The sequence below is a fragment of the Penicillium verhagenii genome, assembly GCF_028828195.1.
Source record: "Penicillium verhagenii strain IBT 33310 chromosome Unknown utg000004l_segment0_segment0, whole genome shotgun sequence".
NCBI lineage: Eukaryota > Fungi > Ascomycota > Eurotiomycetes > Eurotiales > Aspergillaceae > Penicillium > Penicillium verhagenii.
In genome coordinates, this window is record NW_026643168.1 from 987,830 (window position 1) to 1,006,960 (window position 19,131).

General features: G+C 46.7%; 6 protein-coding genes across 6 annotated transcripts; 1 reads left to right on the forward strand and 5 right to left on the reverse strand.

Moving 5' to 3' along the window:
• Positions 1-898: 898 nt before the first annotated feature.
• Positions 899-1,267, reverse strand: N7466_003294 (uncharacterized protein; the record flags this gene model as incomplete). The annotated part of the gene is made up of 1 exon (XM_057162691.1): positions 899-1,267. One exon carries the CDS (start codon positions 1,265-1,267, stop codon positions 899-901), a length of 369 nt encoding a protein of 122 aa, XP_057023806.1.
• Positions 1,268-5,001: 3,734 nt separating this feature from the next.
• N7466_003295 (Beta-lactamase-like protein) lies at positions 5,002-6,792 on the reverse strand (the record flags this gene model as incomplete). Its single annotated transcript, XM_057162692.1, has 2 exons — positions 5,002-5,443; positions 5,540-6,792. The coding sequence occupies 2 exons, from the start codon at positions 6,790-6,792 to the stop codon at positions 5,002-5,004; spliced, it is 1,695 nt and encodes a 564-aa protein (XP_057023807.1).
• A 484-nt stretch (positions 6,793-7,276) lies between these two features.
• N7466_003296 (uncharacterized protein) lies at positions 7,277-9,552 on the reverse strand (the record flags this gene model as incomplete). Its single annotated transcript, XM_057162693.1, has 4 exons — positions 7,277-7,732; positions 7,805-8,090; positions 8,144-8,425; positions 8,450-9,552. 4 exons carry the CDS (start codon positions 9,550-9,552, stop codon positions 7,277-7,279), a joined length of 2,127 nt encoding a protein of 708 aa, XP_057023808.1.
• Positions 9,553-10,929: 1,377 nt separating this feature from the next.
• Positions 10,930-11,707, forward strand: N7466_003297 (uncharacterized protein; the record flags this gene model as incomplete). The annotated part of the gene is made up of 3 exons (XM_057162694.1): positions 10,930-11,265; positions 11,333-11,447; positions 11,505-11,707. The coding sequence occupies 3 exons, from the start codon at positions 10,930-10,932 to the stop codon at positions 11,705-11,707; spliced, it is 654 nt and encodes a 217-aa protein (XP_057023809.1).
• A 2,219-nt stretch (positions 11,708-13,926) lies between these two features.
• N7466_003298 (FG-GAP repeat domain-containing protein) lies at positions 13,927-15,577 on the reverse strand (the record flags this gene model as incomplete). The annotated part of the gene is made up of 2 exons (XM_057162695.1): positions 13,927-15,015; positions 15,341-15,577. 2 exons carry the CDS (start codon positions 15,575-15,577, stop codon positions 13,927-13,929), a joined length of 1,326 nt encoding a protein of 441 aa, XP_057023810.1.
• A 1,741-nt stretch (positions 15,578-17,318) lies between these two features.
• On the reverse strand, positions 17,319-19,098 carry N7466_003299 (phytoene desaturase family protein; the record flags this gene model as incomplete). The annotated part of the gene is made up of 4 exons (XM_057162696.1): positions 17,319-18,217; positions 18,305-18,827; positions 18,889-19,010; positions 19,065-19,098. 4 exons carry the CDS (start codon positions 19,096-19,098, stop codon positions 17,319-17,321), a joined length of 1,578 nt encoding a protein of 525 aa, XP_057023811.1.
• Between the last annotated feature and the right edge of the window lie 33 nt (positions 19,099-19,131).

Sequence of the window (19,131 nt, forward strand, 5' to 3'; positions counted from 1 at the left end):
TTATTAACTATCAAGTCTATGCAACCGATTTTCCTCGGCCTTTGCTTATTGGTTAACGCCGAACGGCCACCCTTTCACCAGGCTGTGTTGCCTGTTGTAGCAGAGAGATTTATCTGCCCTCTTAAGTCTGTTAATCTCCTTACTTTCTATCATTTCTGTTTCCTTTTCTTCCATCCTCCTATCTTTCGTTCCACACGCCTATCCTCGATGGTGGTTTCTTCTGCGAACGAAAGCCGAGGTGACTCCCACGAATATTAGAGGGTGTAAGTTTGCGTGTTGTGCCGAGAAATATCCTTCTCGAGCGATGCCTGAGCACTCTACAAGAGCAACTTGCTGAGCCATCCTGCCTTCATGAGAGATCTACGCCGAGCAAGTCGATAAAGACCTGTAGCCGTCTTATTCGATGACAGGGACAAGGAAGAAGATCTGAAAGTCGACCGTTTGTTACGGACCCTCTTGAAAGGGTGTGAAGCCGAGAAGGACAAAGAGTCTTGGTTACACCGAAACTCTTAATCCTATAATGCCAGGTCCTGGTGTATGCTGCGAGTTTCAAAATCAGAAATTACGTAGTGGCTTTGTGTATTGTTACTGTTTGATCTTAATATCTCGTATTACTATCTCCATAAATGACAAAGCCGGGATTCTCGTAGCATTCGAAACGTAACATCTCAGCAAACCACACAGGCTCCAGTTCTTCCTCCGGTATGTGAGACTCAGTTCACTGGGGCAAATATCAGACATGGGCACGAGGACGATGAGGCTCCAAAATCTATCTAATGCAAGTATTCACAGTAAAAAGAGTAAAATTCCACCGGCAGGCGGGCGAGAGACAACGCATGCGCGGAGTAAACAAATCGCCCAAGAGACCAATTGGTTTAGAGATGAAATTTGGTCAGACCTAGCTAGAATCCTGTTTACCGCAGTACATCGACTGGGGACGAATAGTCTTGCCATTATCAATCAAATTTGGGATAGAATTGCACCCCGGCGTGATGGAAGGATCTCTATAGTAATCGCCATTGCAGCCTGCATCCACATAGAAAACACACGTGATGTCGTCTGGGCAGTTCGAGTAGAAGGAGTAGCGTGGGGCCTTGCCCGCGATCCCGATGCATGCCCCCACATCCTCGTTGTTTCCGATGCTGACCACTCCGCCAGTGGTCGAGTCACATGAATCACCGCTATTGGCTTGGATGTAGCAGGTCGTAGCTGCGAGGCTACCAAAGGAAATACCCATGGCAGCGAGTAGGATCAATTGCTTGAGCATCGTGAAGGATTGGACAGGTTTAAAAGGTGCGTGTAATCTGTGAGAGACGTGAGTCGAAAGCTGAGAAAGAGGAATGTAACTTGAGGTTGGCTAGAATGAGCACATACCGGTTGCTCGTTCTGAGTCCAGGAGTTCAACTGTATGTTGCTTTCTTGACATAGAAGAGAGTGTGTGAAAGAGGAGAAAAGCACAAGCTTTTATAATACTCCGGGCGAGTAAAAGAATGTTTTTGAACTCGCTCGCAGGGAGAATGAAAGGATGCGGACAGAACTGCGCGGCATTCTCGGTATAGAGACGTCTCACTTGCATAAAAAAAGGAAAGAAAATGCGACATCGTAAAATCTGAACACGACTCCTCGATTTCCTGTAATCGGGCATGTGGCAGTGTCTCAGAGCCCGATGTGACACCTTCTAGCATAAGAAGTCAGTTAGATATAGTGAAAATTCGGCGACACAATAAAAAAGAGTGGTCATGCATACGGAAGCCTTCGTGATAGCTCTGATTTATCTCGCTTTCTGAGTGAAGATGAGTATCAGTTTTATTTGCTGTAGTCTAAAGATAGTGGAGTTAGCTCCCTGATTTCAGGGTCCGTACTTTAATCACTTTGTTCCTATTGGGCCGCATTCAATGCTTCTTACAGAGAAGCACATCACAAGTTCGATCGTATCAAAGTGTTTGGCAGCTGATAGGCTGGCTATTTTTGACGTTCCATCAATAAGCAGAATTAGTGCTGACCTGAGACCACTTTAAATTATGCAGTCCCGCCCCGGTGGGTGTCATGCATTCATGCACGATTATACTCGTTTTTAGCCGATAGTCAAGCCGAGCTCGTGTCGAGCTACCATCGGCGAATCTTATAGCAAGTACGCTTCGTCGGGATGCTTATTTTCTTGGCTCCGCAGGGAATTGTCCGCGGAATCTGGAGTCCGTACAATAGTCTCCAGCTCGTCATTTTGAAAACTCGTCTTCGGTGTTCACGGCTACGATGGATATACTATGTATCCCGGCATTGTTGCGCTGTCAGAATCCCAAAACTATGACCTTTTTTGATCTTGGAGTTGGCATGGCGGACTGAGAGTGAGAATAAATTGACCTAAATTGAAAATCCTGTGATTTGCGCCACTATTCCCTGCACGTGGAATCCCCTGGACCCTTTTTTTACCCTGGAGCGGGGCAATTGGCAGCCAATCGGCCGCTAAGATATATCTAGATCAATTTTAGTAATCACAGCCACCAAAAGCCACAAACTGCAACTCTACCCCTATGCAAAAAGTTCTGAACGTGGCCTCTTCTAAATGAAGTCCATGGGTCCGACAATCATTGCAGTGCTGGAGGCGAGCGAATCAAAGTCAACGAAAACGCGGGTTTCCATGAATATCGCAACGAAAACGCGAAATACGGGTCTTCTTCCTGATGCGAAAAGGGCTTGTTCCTCGGGCTACGATCCTTTCGATCAAGCGGAGCTTGGTGTACGCTAGTGGGATGTCAGCTTACAATTCCACAAAACAAGCCCAGCATCGAAAAGCGGATGGTTTGAAACACTCAAACTCCGATCGTGCCCAATCTATGAACCGGCGACACAAGGGCATAAGTGTACTTTGTCTATCGCCAAGGAACTCTGGCGTACAATACGAGCTATCCCTGTCGCTCCAGAGTCTAACGCTGTTTGCCTGGGTAGAGACACGGATGTAGAGGTGTGGCGTCGGTGTTTGCTGGAAGATTCCTGGGTGGACTTAACTTGAAGGGGAAAGAATAGTTTGTCAGCAAGATGCATTCAAAGGACCCGGATTGGGGATATTTGTCAGAATAGAATACGGTAGAATCTGATGAACGCAGAGCGATGGTCGAAAGATTTGAAAATCCTAAATCCCGAAACTCCGAAATCGATTGCAGTGCGAACGGTACTTCAGCACTGGCAGGATGCATGATTGTGAAGAAACCACACGCGTAGACGCAGGTAAGCATGATCTACTCTTGGAGGAAAGGGTTACCGAGGCCCTCGGTGCAGAAACAGGTATTTCACCAACCTTCCATATGCACAGTGTGCGATATCGTGGCAAAGTCTGCCCAATCATGGAGTTTCGGCGGCGCTGGTTCCGCATTATTGAAGCAGCAGGCAATTAGCCTACTTAGAAGACGTCAAGTAGTCTCACATAAGTAGATGCTGACAGAACTACAGTGTAGCTCTGGGGAAACGAAAGACAATGAGGTGGGAAGGATCAATCAACTACTATGTTGTATGCTTCTCCAGAGAGCGGGATGGGGAGAAAAAGAAAGAGGAAGGAAAGGAGAGAAAATCTCTTACTCTCCCGGACTAGCTACTACTATGTCATGCGCTGCTCAGACTACCCTCAGGGATGGGTCATGTGACACCGCATGTCCCGAGAGATTCAAGATACACCTAGGAGGAGTGTAGGCTAAGGAGAAGGACGTTTCATCGAACTGAAAATTTGATGGATTCAATCCAGTCAGAGGATTTTGTGCATCATAGAAGTTTTGTGGAGGATGTTATTTAACTGATCCGTTGACTAATTTTGAGGTTTAGTTTATAAAGGATATTCGCAGTTTCTGGCGTCCTCCTTTAAAGACCGCGTACTAAGGATCTTATTAAGGATATGTGCAGTTTCTGACTCGTACCGACGAAACGTCCTCTCACATTTCCCTCCTCTAAAGATCATACGCTAACTTACGGAGAGATTTTGATTTTATTAAGGATATGTGCAGTTCCTCTCTGGACTCCTGTCGACTCTTCCTCTAAATATAATACACTATTTCAGGAAGACGCTATGATTTTATTAAGGATATGCACAGATTTCTATCATCTCGAGTCGTATCGAGCCATCATACGCTAGTTTACGAAGCCGATGTGATTTTACTAAGGATATGTGCAGTTTCTCTCTCGAGTCGTCTCGAACCAACTCGACTCGTCTCGAGCGATGATATGCTAGTTCAGGAATAGTTTATGATTTTATTAAAGATATGTGCAGTTTCTCTCTGGAGTCGGCTCAAATCGCCTCGAGTCATATATGTCAAGCCATCATATGCTGGTTTACGAAGAGGTTGTAATTTTATTAAGGATATGCGCATTTTCCTCAAACAATCGTATCGAGACATCTGATGATACGCTAGTTTACGAAGCCGATGTGATTTTATTAAGGAAATATGCATTTTCGTCTCGAATGAACTCCAGTCGTCTCGAATCGTGAATCGCCTCGAGTCTCCAGAGCCGTCTCGAATCTTGAATCGTCTCGAGTCGTCTCGAGTCGTCATACGCTAGTTTACGAAGAGGTTGTCATGTTATTAAGGATATGTGCATTTATCTATCAAGTCCTCCGGATCCTCCCGAGTCCTCCTCCAAATATGATACGCTAGTTTATGAAGAGCTTGTGATTTTATTAAGGATATGTGCAGTTTCTTCTTCGGTGCTCTCCGGTGCTTTCCGGTGCTCTTAGGTGGTCTTGGGTGCTCTCGAGTCCTCCTCCTAATAGTACGCGCACTAGCTCATCATGGTATTATAATTCAATTAACGACATGCACAGTTTCTGATCTTCTATAGAAAGCATACCAGCCAGCTTGGGAGTGATACTTTGATTCATTATTGTAGAAAGCAGAACGGATCAGGCCAGCATTTCATAGTACTATGTTGACGTATGCGGTCGGCTGGATACTTTTTTCGCGATATCAATACCTGAGGAATATTTACGCCAGAATTCGCGTCGACTAATAGAAGTATTTAATAGACATGTTTCCACCATATTTTCTCCCTCTGCTCCGCCATTGTAGGTTCGATCTCGATTCCCAGCCGAGTCACAGAGCCATCGGGTCCAATCTCGAACTCCACTCGACTGGGAGTTGGAACGTCCCACGACAATCCAATTTGGTACCAGAATGTGCCGGAAACGTGGAAAAAGTACAACTTCGTATCTATAGAGTAATCGTTATGTCTTGGCAGTATTGCGCAGAGGTCAGGCGTTGTCCAGTTCAGTCTCTTGTAAACCCGCTCGTCCCCGGTACAGTTACTAGAAATTTTGAACTCTGGGTAAGCTGGGTGCGTGTAGGATCCCTCATAAGCGGAGAAATTGACGGGGCTTGGAAAGGGAGGATCGGGGATTGTAGGGTAGAGCTCTGATAGGATGTTTTCGGAAAGATGGGTTTGGTTGATGAGTGCATCGCCTCTGTGTTTGACGAAGCAAAGTTAGCGGCTTCGGTCAGAACAATGAGAAGAGGTTAAGAAATTGCGCCAGGCGCGACTAAGTCTTCGCTTCGTGTACCTTGTAACCCAGTCAAATCGATCCTTTAGGGGGACGCCCAATTCTTCGTCAATTAGATGATAAGCGAGGACATCGGCCGCCACACTAACGCCATCCATGTTGTTTCCCAGCAGCACAAGTCCGAACTTTCGCTGGGGTAAGAGCATAACGGATGCTCCGTACCCGATCTGGGAGCCTCCGTGAAATACCATCATCTCACCCTGGTATGCTGCTGACATCCATCCTAGTCCATAAAGCGTGGGGGTTTGGAACGGCTCAACCGCATTTGGGGAAACGATAGAGTGACCACCAAACAATTTCGCATAGCTTTGTTGAGAGAATGGTGGCTCCTGGTTTAGTAAAGTGGAAATCCACTTTGCGTAGTCCGACACAGACGAGAGTACATTGCCTGCTCCGCGAAGGGTATGTATAAACGTTCTCTCACTGGACGCGAATTCGCCCTCCAGATTGACATAATACCCTTGGGAAATATCGGAATGTGCCTTTTGAGCTTCCGAGACGGAAAGATACGTCTCGGTCATATTCAAGGGCAACCAGATATTTTCCATTAAGAAGGATTCCAGGGATTGGTTTGTTACGGTTTCGATGAGGTGAGAAGCAGCCATATACATAAGATTACAATATTGCCATTCTGTCCGGGGAGAAGCTGTGAATGGGAGATCTCTCATTGAGTGTACAGCTTCCTTTAGTGTGATGTTGGAAAGCCACACCCAGTCGTGGCGCGGTAAGCCAGAACGATGGGATAAAATGTCAATGATCGTCATTTGCGATGTAGACCAAGGATCACTCAGAACGAAATCCTCCGGAAGGATAGAGTGCACCGGGGTATTCCAATTAATGGATGGGAAGTTGAGCTCATCGTCAACGAGGAGAGAGATAGCTGCCGCAGTGAAGGCCTTGGTCGTGCTTCCTGTGAAAAATAGAGTGTGCTCCGTCACCGGCTGAGAGCTGATGATATCGGAGAAGCCATAACCCTGTTGATTTTTCTCGTCAATCTCGAGCATCAAGCACCGATGGAGAGACGACTTTTGAAATACAGGGTGACTTACTTTGGTATATGTTTCTTCCCGAACGACGGCTACGGCTAGACCAGGAATCTTGAAATGTTCACGAACCCAATCAACCTTTTCGTCAAAGCTGTCGTCTAAAGGTAAGCCTCTGGAATGGTGCTCGTATACTTGAAGCGGCTTTTGTAAGGCTACAGCGCCGTAAAATAGAAGCCATAGAAAGATAAGGGTCAGCGACAAGCCCATTTTGGACGACGCAACAGAGCATCCACGCACGGCAATTGGAGAGTAAGTGTGTGAATTTGGCTAAACGACAGAGAGGCAGCGAGAGGGCCTATGAGACAGAATTTGTATTCTTATAAGCCGCGGAGGATACAGGTAGAAAAGAGGACTGAGCAGAAGCGGGGAAAGTATACAGGCATCAGTATTAAGGGGCGCACTAGTCCCAATCAGGAATTTGACAGCGACAATTCAGTGCATCAATCTGGTATGAGGTATTATTTGCTGACAGAAATTGAACACGTTGAAGCAGATTGATTTAGGGAGTCCGAGCCCCGTAGAAATATTATAGGTGAGCGCGGCAGAAAGCTTTTAAGGATCGAACGCATGAGGCTTTTGGGTTCGGGGTATCGGAGTGGATCTCGGGGTGGGTCGGAGCGGAATTACCCGGCGGCCCGAGTCACAGGTGCCATAATGACTATTCAAGGTAACCTCCTTGTCGATCTTGAATTCATACCGTGTCATTCATCGGGAATTCCAAGGTCGGAATGATTGACTCCAGCCACGGATCTCCTTGCAAGCCCAATGAGTCCAGCCATGCCATCCACTCCGGATCTTGGGCAACTATATTGGGAAACTCGGCGCTCATGGAACTTGTTCGCTCCTGGAGATGCTGATCAGATTGATCCACATGGCGCACAGTCAGCTCTTCCGAGCTGTTTCTCTGGGTAGAGTCTGTCCGGTTGAGAATCGAATCAAGACTTTTCGAGAATATTGACTGGGCTTGCTTGCAAATTTGATAGTTACTCTGCCCAGATTCTGTCAAAAAGTCGCAGCATGAAATCAGTACACTGATATCCTGGATAATCCCGCTTCGATTCACATTGAGTCGTTCTTCGGGAGATTGGTCTTGCCGCAGAAGCTCTAAAGTCAGAACGCTTGCGCAAGGCATGGCATAAAAGACGAGCTGTCAGATTTGTAAGCTTGCGGGTCTTGAGCTGGAAGGTCTCATATGCTTTTCTGAAATGTCACCACTTACAGTCCATTCCATGTCTGCCCTATGGCTGTGCAGTAGATCCCTGTTTCGCGTTGGTAAAAGGACAAGGTTGACGATCTCGTGTGCAGTTATCATGGTCCTCTGGCGACTACTTTTGCTCGAACGAGCAAGCAGAGAGTACAGAAGAAACTCCGTATAAAGGTACTCAAGCCGCAGATTTAGTAGGAGAAGTAAATATTTGGTTTCACCTCCATATTGTGGCGCGGAATCACATTTCAGGTGTGATGGAATTGCCTGCCAAGTCAATTCCAACTTTTGTAAGATCAATCTAGGGCTAGAGTTAGTTCCAATGAATTGAAAAGTCACGGCCCTAGTACTTACCCTGCCTTTGTCTCAAGGTCCGACGCTTCAGGCCCAAGTTTGAGTTCCAGGGCCTCTTCACGAACCACACCCAGCATCAGCTGTGCTCTCTGGCGAGAAACTGGAAATATGGCCTTTTCTTTACTCCAACCATCCGCGTCCAAATTCTCAACAGCTCTCAACAGTCCTTCAGTTGGTCCCATGAGAACAGAGTCTTCTATATCGAGGGGCAGTTCAATTGCGCAAAAGTGACGACTAAGACGAACAGGTCTGTTGCACACACTGTCAGTAGATATATGGTGTCTGTGCCTAAGAATGAGATATTACCGTGACGTGAAACCTGCACAAACTTTGTCAAGGTCGTGTGCCCAAGCGATCGCTCTTTTTCGAGTTTCTACCATATATAGAGGTATGGAAGGATCATTCTGGACACCCCTATGGAAACCCAAGGCAATAAAGACGGATGTCATATTACCTATGAGCCGTAACGCATGGTAAGAGTCGTCACCAAAGGCCCATGTGGCGAATAGAATGGTCAGCAGTGTGAACCATAGCGTGAGATCGTTAATGGCACCGACTTGGTCACAGAACGATTCGCACTGGATGCAAGCTTTGAAGGCTCTTTGCATTAAGGTTTTGCGATCTGATTTCCACCCTTGGTGGGCATATAAGCTGAATGATTTGTCCTTTTCCCCACCAAGGTACAATCCTATCTGGGCACAGTATAACCCAAGAACCTCCCAGCGTAGGCCCCGCACAGAGAATATTGACTCTAGTGCACCGGCAGCTGCAGTGGGGGGAAATATAGGTGGCGAAGAGGTACGCTCAAATACCGCCTGGGAAACTGAGTTCAGGTTAAATTCAGAGCGATCATCCAGCAGACTTCGTATGGTATTGTTCGTTGAGTTCCATGCTACCTCGAGCAGAGGTCCGTGAAAACATAACTCCATGTCATTAATTGAGAACCTTTCAAGGGGTTCACCAATTTCGATCAGAAGTTCCAAAATATCATTCAGTAGTCTTGCCCCGTCGGAGATTGTTTTCTCGTCAAGTGGAGAAGGCCGAGGAAGAGCCACGCCAGTTCTTGTCAGCGATGTATAACTGGGGTGCGAGTGTGGGGTGTTTGGGTCAGCAAAGCACATCAAATGCCTGTTCATGTTGATGGGTTCGTAAGCACGAGAGTCTTTCGTCGGTGAGCTTGAATCTGTTGCAACAGAACTGGGAACATGCGACTGGGCAGGTGTAACCCTTTCTCTTTGGAGCCTAGGCTGCTTTGCCATCGGAGCTGGGTGATAATGACATTGTGGTGCTGGTAGGCGGCGACGCGCACACCTGCCACAAGTAGGTCGACCGTGATCGCATCGAAGTTTTGATTTGCGACATGGCTCACATGAGGAAAGCTGGCCGTTACGTCTGATCCTGTCCGACATTTTTGCAGATGGCGTTTTGCATGGAGGCGTGAGGAAAGAAGGAGATTGGATGTAATAAAGTCGGACTTTTGAGGTCCGACGCCGAGTGGTGAGTCGGAGCTCGGAGCTCGGAGTAAATTTAGGATGACGTGAGAAACGCGTTTCGATAGCCATGCGAGTGCCTAATTTCAACGCAGCAACTAATTGAAAATCAATATTTGAAACAGCCACGAACATTTCTTGTTTTCAAACTGAGGATAGTTTAAATTTCGATACTAAGCCGGAAATTTTGAGGCTCAGCAGTGATTCTGTGACCCACGGAAATATTTTCCTCCGCGTCAAAACATCAGGCCAATTTGAACTCAAATTGATCGCTCAGAGTAATACCCCAAACGCAAAACCAACCACATTTCATGTCCAGTGCATATCGAGAATTTCGCATAACTAATGCCATACTGATTATGAATACAGGGACAGTCAGAATCCGACCAATCAACTGCAATCTAGTAGGCAGAGCAGCAGCCGCCAGTGTTGGCGTTGGTAATGCAGGATCAACAACACGTGGTCACCATTTGAACCTTCGAGACTCGAAAGGTCCAATGACCAGCCATTATCCAGACAGCATATTCAGTCCCTGTTCGATTTCCAGCAGTTCTTTTGCCAGCTATGAATCTCGGGTCCACATCTTACACGGGTGACTGAGTGTGAGTCGGAAGTGCGAGAGAACCATGCAAGAGCTCCTTGGGCGCTATTTTCCGGACTAAATCTGCGGATGCAGTCTGACTGCTGAGCGCTTATCCAGACGGTTCAGCGATGGATCCCGCAAATAATTCCGCCCGACATGAGGAACTATTTTCCACTTTGAATCTTACTGGCGGAGATTCCAATGCTTAATCAACATCCGCTTTTAGTCCAGGGTCCGGATACTTCGCAGGCTGGCCGCTGCAAGTATCCGGAACCTACACGAATCAGGAGTATCGTGCATAGTAGGATTTATTATCCAGTCATGTGGGATGCGGGATGGTTTGTCATGCTTACATATCCGATCGGGACGGCAGCGTCTTGTTTCGCACATCCCACATCCCACATCCGGCCCGCTTACCAACCTTGAAATTCCCACCAAGACCGTTGATTGGCCTGTCAAGCCCGAATGATATGATTCGGTGGGGATATTGCGAGAAAGCGACAATCCTCATTGGTCCGGTCTTTGGCATGGCTTGGATTAGAAACCGAATTTAAACGAAACGAACAATGCCGATGAGCCATTATTCAACCGAATGCACAAAGGACACCTAATTGAGTGGGTATAGATACGGCACTCGATTCCTGCCAATTCCTATACATTTTCCTTCCACCACCTCCAACTATCAACCAAGACTCGATTCAAACAACTTCACAATGGGCTCCACTGCTGTTGAATTCAAGAACCCGGCAACCACCTCTCTTCTGGAGTTGGTGAAGAGCCGCCGCACTTACTACGGACTTAAGGCCGAAAGCCCCATCTCCGACGATGCCATTGAGCGCATTGTTCAGGATTCCGTTCTCCACGTGCCCAGCTCCTTTAACACACAGACTTCTCGTGTCGTACTCCTCCTGAAGGAGGAGCACAAGAAGGTGTGGGATATTGCTATCAGCGCGATGGAGGGCCTTGTCGCTGCGGGCGCACTTACCCAGGAGGCTTTTGAGGCTTCCACCAAGCCTAAGCTCAACGCCTTCCGTGAGGCTTATGGAACTGTATGTATTATCCTACATGAAATTTATCTCCCCGGCATGCTTGTTCGCAAAGCTAACATGTGATTAGGTTCTTTTCTTTGTTGATTACGAGTCCCTCGACTCTATTAAGGAGAAATTTGCCTTGTACGCTGACAAGTTCGACCCCTTCGCGCTCGAGTCCAACGCCATGTCTCAGTATCTCGGTAAGTTTTGATTAAGTTCCGAACCCCAAGAAAAGTGTATTTCCTAACGTTTTCTAGTCTGGCTTGCCCTTGAATCTGAAGGCTTCGGTGCCAACCTTCAGCACTACAGCCCTCTGATTGATGCCGAAGTCTCTAAGACCTGGGACTTGCCTGCTTCTTGGAAGTTGGATGCTCAGCTTGTGTTTGGTGCTCCCACTTCTGAGGCTGGCGAGAAGGCTTTCCAGCCTCTTGACACTCGTCTCAAGGTTTTCGGTAAATAAATATGCCTATATACACGATAGAAATTAAGTATCACGATAGAAATGAAACTACTGTTGGGTGACTAGTTCACCTATATGACTATTTATTCTCCGGATTACAGGAACAAAACGAAAAATCTAATGGAAGCCCGCGATGAGCAAACACTTCAGGATTTGTTCCCACCGAAAGTAGCCTAGACCATCACACGCCAACTTTCAACGATTTTTGATCAGATTTTCTTTCGCCTTGCGACGCTCAGCTCAAGCTTTGCGAGGCCAACCTTCATGAGGGTCTTGATATTCTTCCGCATGCTCGCCCCGCATCCATTTCCTTCCGACCTGCGCAACGACATTTCTGTTCGTGCTTCGGAACTTCGATTCGGATATTGTTTGGGACTCCGACGAATTTCTCATGGCATTCCACTGAGGGTCACCAATAACAAGCCAGGATTTCGAATAGAGCATACCAAGTCATAACATATTTTGCTACGCTGTAAAAGACTCATTATTGCGCGATATGATTGGTTTTGGTACATGAATGATAGAGAGTCACATGCTCCTCTCAGTGTATCAACGCTCCCCTCTTTACCCCTTCTATACCCCACTTCATTCATGCCATGCCATGCCATCTCCGTGGCAGAGAATCATGGATGGAACGTTCATACATAGTACATTTGTATTATACAGTGAGTATATGCGGGCCAGGCTGTGCAGCGAGGACGATGGGGCTGTGTCGACTACGCACTTTTTTTTTAGGGACTGCATCTGCATGCATGAGCCGACACGTCACCGCTGAATATTTCTCGCATTGATCATTACCCCGCCACATTCCTGCCAAGTCCGTTTCTTCAAGTCCCTTCCACAACTTGAAGAAAATACTTTACTTCTTCGAGTCGATTAATTTCATCAGCAGCGTGCCAAGGTATACAGCTGAAAGAGAACAAAAACCCAGCAAAAGTAGCCGGTTTGAATAGCGTTCTGGGGCGTTTCGTCTACTGAACAAACCTGAGTTCATTTGGCCTGAAAGATTTGTGTGAATTCAATTCTCCCAGTGAACATCTCCTTGGAACACCATGGCATCCTTGTCATTTTACAAAAGCATGTCATCTTTATCATGGTACTGTTGTCATTGCACTGACGGCCCTCACGCCGTCAGTCTATACACAACCTGCCCGAATTGCAACAGTCCTCGCTGCGATACATGCAGAGAAGAAGGAGAGTCCCTTGATGGCCTCGATCGCTCCTCCGGTCAAATCTCTGGCGAGGAAGAGTCCGTACAGTCAACCCATGACTTACCAACTGAACCCCAATCACAAACCAATGGAAAAGAACGCGTTGCCATCACAACAAAATCTGGAGTATGATTTCCAGCCCAGGCCGGTGGATAGTATTCCTTCAATCGGCGGACACAAATTCATGAGACGATTCTATGCGTGTCGAAAGGGGGAATCACTATGTCGGCACTACCACCAATGTCGATCACTCGGTTCCCACACCTTGGATATGCTGAATCTTCTTCTAACCAATTTGAGCAAAGAAGTGATAAAAGAGAGGTCTTTTGGGGCCCCTATGCTCGGGAAGAGGTTCATTTGTGCTTGGTCCTTTTTTACAACGTTGTGTGCATCTTGTCGTTGCTTATATATTCATTGGCCAAAGTTCTGACCTCGCCGGGCAGAGACTTGCAAGATTCGTCGAGAAAAAAAAAAAAAGGCTGTACATTCCATTCAAACTATTTTTTTTTCTTTTCATAATATCCGACATGAAGAAGTGATGAAAAAGAAAAATCTTCAATTACAAAACAAGTTGATTTTGAGGCAAGATGGTGCTGCCTGCATCACGGTCGCATTGAGACGGACAATTATTAGCCGCTCGCTTGGGCTTGCTGACATGAACAGCCCGGGTGGTCTAGTGGTATGATTCGCGCTTAGGGCAGCAACTCCTAAGCACTCCTGCGCGAGGTCCCGTGTTCGATCCACGGCTCGGGCCGTTATAACTTTTTTTGCCGCGTCCGCGACCAAAAGTAGTAAGACAAAATTAGTTAACTCATGAATTGATTTACCTAGTGTTGGGCGTTACATGCTAACAAAACTAATATAAACGAACATTCATATCAAAATATCAAATAAATCGACATTTGAATCAATCAAAATTCTCAAAATCAACACTATCAAATTCCCCTTCACCAATATTCAAACCCGAATGAGAAACCACTGCCCGACCAACAGATTTCACCAGCCTAATCAATTGCCGCACATTCCAAGCAAGAGACCCACCGTGAAATCATCGAAATTCGTAACCACAATGTCAAGGAAGCCGTTATCATTGAAGTCACCCACCGCAACACCTTGCGGCAAATTTCCCACCGGAAAGATGGTCTGCGGCTGGAAGGTCCCGGTTCCGCTTCCGAGTAAGACACTCACTGTCCCATCCCCACCATTTGTAGCCACGATATCGAGATGACCATTGTTCGTGAAGTCACCAACTGCCACGCCGAATGGTAAGGAACCCACCGCGTAAGTGGTCTGTGTATGGAAGCTTCCGGATCCAGTTCCCAGTAAGACGCTCACTGAATTACCACCATAGTTTGTAACCACGACATCAAGGTCGCCGCCTTTTGTTAAGTGGCCTACCGCAATACTGAGTGGCTCAGACCCAACTGCAAAAGTTTTCGCTGTCTGGAATCTTCCAGTTCCTGTTCCGAGTAGAAGACTGACCGTATTTCCATGATAATCCGCAGTCACGATATCAAGATGACCATCCCTATTAAAGTCTCCGACTGCAACACCCCTCGGAAAGACGCCCACAGCAAAAGTAGTCTGTAGCTGGAAGGTACCAGTTCCGGTGCCAAGCAAGATACTCACAGTGTTATCGTTGGAATTGGCAGTCACGATATCGAGATGGCCATCCCGGTTGAAATCGCCCACTGCAATTCCATCCGGGCCAGACCCCACAGCAAGTGTCTGCTGTGTCTGAAAGTTTCCCGATCCAGTACCAAATAAGACACTGACTGTGTTGTCGATGGAATTGGCAGTCACAATGTCAAGGTAGCCACTCTTGGTAAATTCCCCTACTGCCACGCCCCTTGGGTAAACCCCCACCTGGAAAGTGGTTTCTGGCTGAAAGCTTCCTGATCCGGTCCCTAGCAAGACGCTCACTACATTACTGTAGATATCTGACGTCACGATATCAGGGTGGCCGTCTCCGTTGAAATCTCCCACTGCCACGCTAATAGGAAAGTCCGCCCCTACAGGGAAAGTTTCCTGTGACTGGAAGCTCAAGCTGCATGCTGGTATGCAGGAGCCAGCTGAGCAAGTCGAACCGGGGGCGCACTAAAAACCACTCAGTTATCGTCATAAACCTCGAATATATGTTATATAGCTCAGTTGACTTACACATTTCCCGTTACAGACCGCAGACGGACTGCATTCAGAGCACACACAGCTGTTATCTCATGTCAGCTTTCAAGTGAACCGATGGGGAGATATAGGACGGTCAAGAGAGAGACTGACCTCGCAGGTTGTCCAACAATCAGTCCAACGACACTTGGAGACGCGTCCCCACTGCTGCAAAAGCCCGATTTATTCCCTTGTTTTCGACACTTGAATAATCCACATGTCAGTATTGATATGAATCCTTATGCGACACCTGTCATACCTGCGCATCACAAATAGCCGGGTTGCAACCAGCCACAGTAGTCACAACCCCAACTCCGATGCTCCCAATATCACCACCGCCAGTATCGATGTCAATACCGCCGCCATCTCCATTACCAATCTTGTTACCAGCAGAAACATCAGATCCACTAGAAGGTTTGCCCAATTTGTCGATGTCATCTCCAGAAGACGCAGTAACTAGCGCACAAAAAGAAATGATAAGAAGACGGAAACGCATTTTTGCACAGCCGTTAGCTGAAATAAATAATATAGAATAAAAATTGATATTCTTCTCTTCAATGTTTTTAAAGAAAGTGTTTCTACTCATCTAGTGGAAAGAGTCTCAAGGGGAATCAATTATATATCGTGCGCTCAGTGCTGCCAGTTGCCTTGAGCTTCAATTCAATGTTTAATGGACACATAGAGTCGAATTCAAAGACGTTATTCCCGGAATGTCAAAAAAGCTTAACTTTTGACTATACAAACTTGTGCAAGACCTTAAATTGAGCTCAAGGGGCTCGCGGAATGCGTTTGGATTCCGGAGAAATACTCCGGCAATAGGACCGAGTGACATCTGGAAGACGGAATCTGATTTTCCCCTGCAATGGACAAAGCTTAAACAACTTCTGCACATTTCCGATCGTACGGGGTGAAGGTCCGGGGAATCTGCCATTCCATAACTTTAATAACATTGAATATAGTAGTAAAATTTAAACTATTCATTTGACATTTCCATGAAAATATGGGGTAGGTGCCCGCACATATCCAAGTGATTCAGCTCCGCGGATATACTTGGTAAAATCTGAGATTCTTAGCTAAAATAATTTATTTTGGTGGAAATTTGAAAACATGATTAGAGATTGTAATGAGTCTGGAATCTGTTCATTCCTGCAAGCCACGGTCGCAAATCAAAACACGACCCAGAATTAGACGGGAAAAAGGCTTTTGGATGTTAACCAAGAAAGGCAGTCTAGATCTCGCATCTTAATAACACGTTATGATCGCCACACCCCTGGTATATATTACCACTCAGATTTCATGAATGCGAACTTTCCTGTATTTGATGTATTCGATTCCAAGGCTGTACTTCCTGTAGGACCAAATGATAACTATTGATCGATTCAAAATGGATGATCCCCGATTCAGGATAGTGTCCGTGATGTCATTGACTCGTAGTATATAACCTTGTTCCCTCTCAACCTCATGAGATTCAGAGAAACCACAAGAATATCTCAATCTACTCACCATCCTTTGAACACTTCAATTGAATATTGCAATTGAAACTAGTCCGCATTGGAGTGCTCCCTGATACCGCGTCAACCATTCGGAATTCCAAGGCTTGCAAAGACTGCGCTGTTATCACCGATCGGAAGAAATAATCAATGTCGCTAAGGTATCTGAAAAGGAACTCCACCCAGATCTCAAGTGATCCATACCAATCAGGGCTACATACTAAGTCGCGCTGCAGGAGTCTGTACCCAGTAGTTTTCAGCACCGCCGGGGTATGTGGAGGGACCTATCTTGTATTCCGGCTGATGTCACCAAACAAAGATGGCTCTCTGATTTCTGATGAAGAACGCCAGGCGGTACGGGGAGGATCAGACGGACTGTCACCGATGGGAACAAAGACTGCAAGATCGCCACGCAGTACGGGTGGCTCACACTAGGAGGGGGCACATGCCGTGTTGATGGTGAATGGTTCCAGATTTGGCGACTACTTGATTTAGCCCATTATGGCCTGAAAATCTACAGTCGTTTGTGTAAATATAAGACGGATTTTTAGTCATTCAGTCATATCTATGACCCAGCGCTGGACAATGTCCAAGTCTTCTGATCATTCTTTCTATCGGCAAATTTTTTTTTTTTTTTCAAATCTCTCGATCGCGTCTATGACCTTGGGGTATTTGCGAGGCGCATTGGACAATTTATGTTATATTATTCAAATCTCACAACTGGTCTAGTAAAATGAACTCTGTCGTTCATGACGAAATAGCAAAGTGAAGCCCTATCAATACCAACGGCAATAAGAACAGGAGCAGAATAAAAAAGTCAGATGCCCAAACATTCCTATTTCTTGAAGAATCCGCCAAAACATTTTCAGTCACAATTTTGGCACTAGAAAGAGCCACCGGAACTCCCGCCCCGGGATGCGTACTTGCACCAACAAAGTACAGCCCCTGGATACTGGCGTGCCTGATCGTAGGTCTGAAGCTCAAGACATTGAAGAAAGAGTGCGACAGGCCAAGAATGGCACCGCGGTCGAGATTGAACTTCGCTTTCCAGCTAATGGGCGTCTCGATCGATTCTTCAATCAAACTGCCTCGCAGGTCCAAGGCCCCCGTTCGAGACTCAATTGTCTTTAGTACGACATCTCGCGCATGATCTATCAAGCGATTCCAGTCTTGAGGGTTCAATGGATCATCGGTGATGTGCCCGACGGGCACCAGCACCACAACTGCATCTTTGCCCTCCGGTGCGGCTGTGGGATCAATCCGGCTCGGGACATTGACGTAGAAGGACGGCTCGTTGGGTAGCTGGTGTCGGTGGAAGATCGCATCGAAGCTCTCCTTGTATTCTTCTGCTAAAAATACGTTGTGAACTTGTAACTCTGGAATTATCCTGTCGAAGGACCAGAAAAATGAGATGCTGCTGCAGGATGCGGAACGCTTCGTCAAGCTTCGAGAATAGGAGTCTGGAGGCAGAAGATTGTTGTACGCATATACAAGGTCTGCGTTGATAATAACGACGTCGGCAAAAAGCTCTTCGCCAGATTTGAGCTGTATCCCTTGAGCCTTGCTGTCTTGGGAACAGATGATTGATGCGACTTCCGTGTTTAGGCGGTACTCTACGCCAAGTCTCTTTCCGATGTTTGCCAATCCTTCAAGCACCTAGGAGAATCAATAAGCATTCGCTATCCAGACATCTGGAGCTAGGTCAAGGAAATTTGGTAGTTACCTTTACAAACCCCCCCCGGGGTACAGGATTCCGTGCGCCAGCTCAGTGTACTGAAGCAGAGAATATGTTCCAGGAGCCTCGAAAGGATTCATGCCAAGATACATGCTGGCAAAAGTGAAGGCGCGCCGAAGCTTGTCTGACTTGAAATGCAGCTTTATACGAGACCACATACTCTCAAAAGGATGCAAGGATGCCAGCGAAAATAGAAGCTGTGGGCGAAGCATGGCCAACAAGTTAGGAAAATCCTTCGACAAGACATGATCCATCGAGAGATCATAATGCTGACCCGACTCTTTCATGAATCGGAAGAAATTCTGCAGGCCATCTTTGCCTTCGTAGCGTTCGATTTGAGGCTTCATTTTGCAAAGATCTGTCGATGCTTCGAAGTAATCGTGGTCCGAGAACCAGATACGATAGTTGGGTTCACATTTCAGTAATCTCAGCCCCTCATCTTCAGGCGATGAGCCCAGATCTTCGAAGGTCCGGTAGAATACTTCGGGCATCAGCAAGAGGGATGGACCTTGGTCGAATCTCTGGAGTATGTTCAGTTCTGTATTTGAATGCCCAAGTAGAAAAGAGTCACACATGACATACATATTCGCCATGACGAACGAGAGAACATCGACCTCCAACAAAGCCGTTCTTCTCAACAACCGTCACCTTGTAACCGGCCTTTGCTAGGCGAGCAGCAGTAGCGATCCCGCCAGCTCCAGCGCCTGGATTGTGTGAGTGGATGTTCGGATGGAGAACACAACAATCATGTTACTCACCTACAACTATAGCGCTACGGTGTTCGTGTTCCATCTTGATATGAAGAGAGTAAGCTCAATTTCCAAC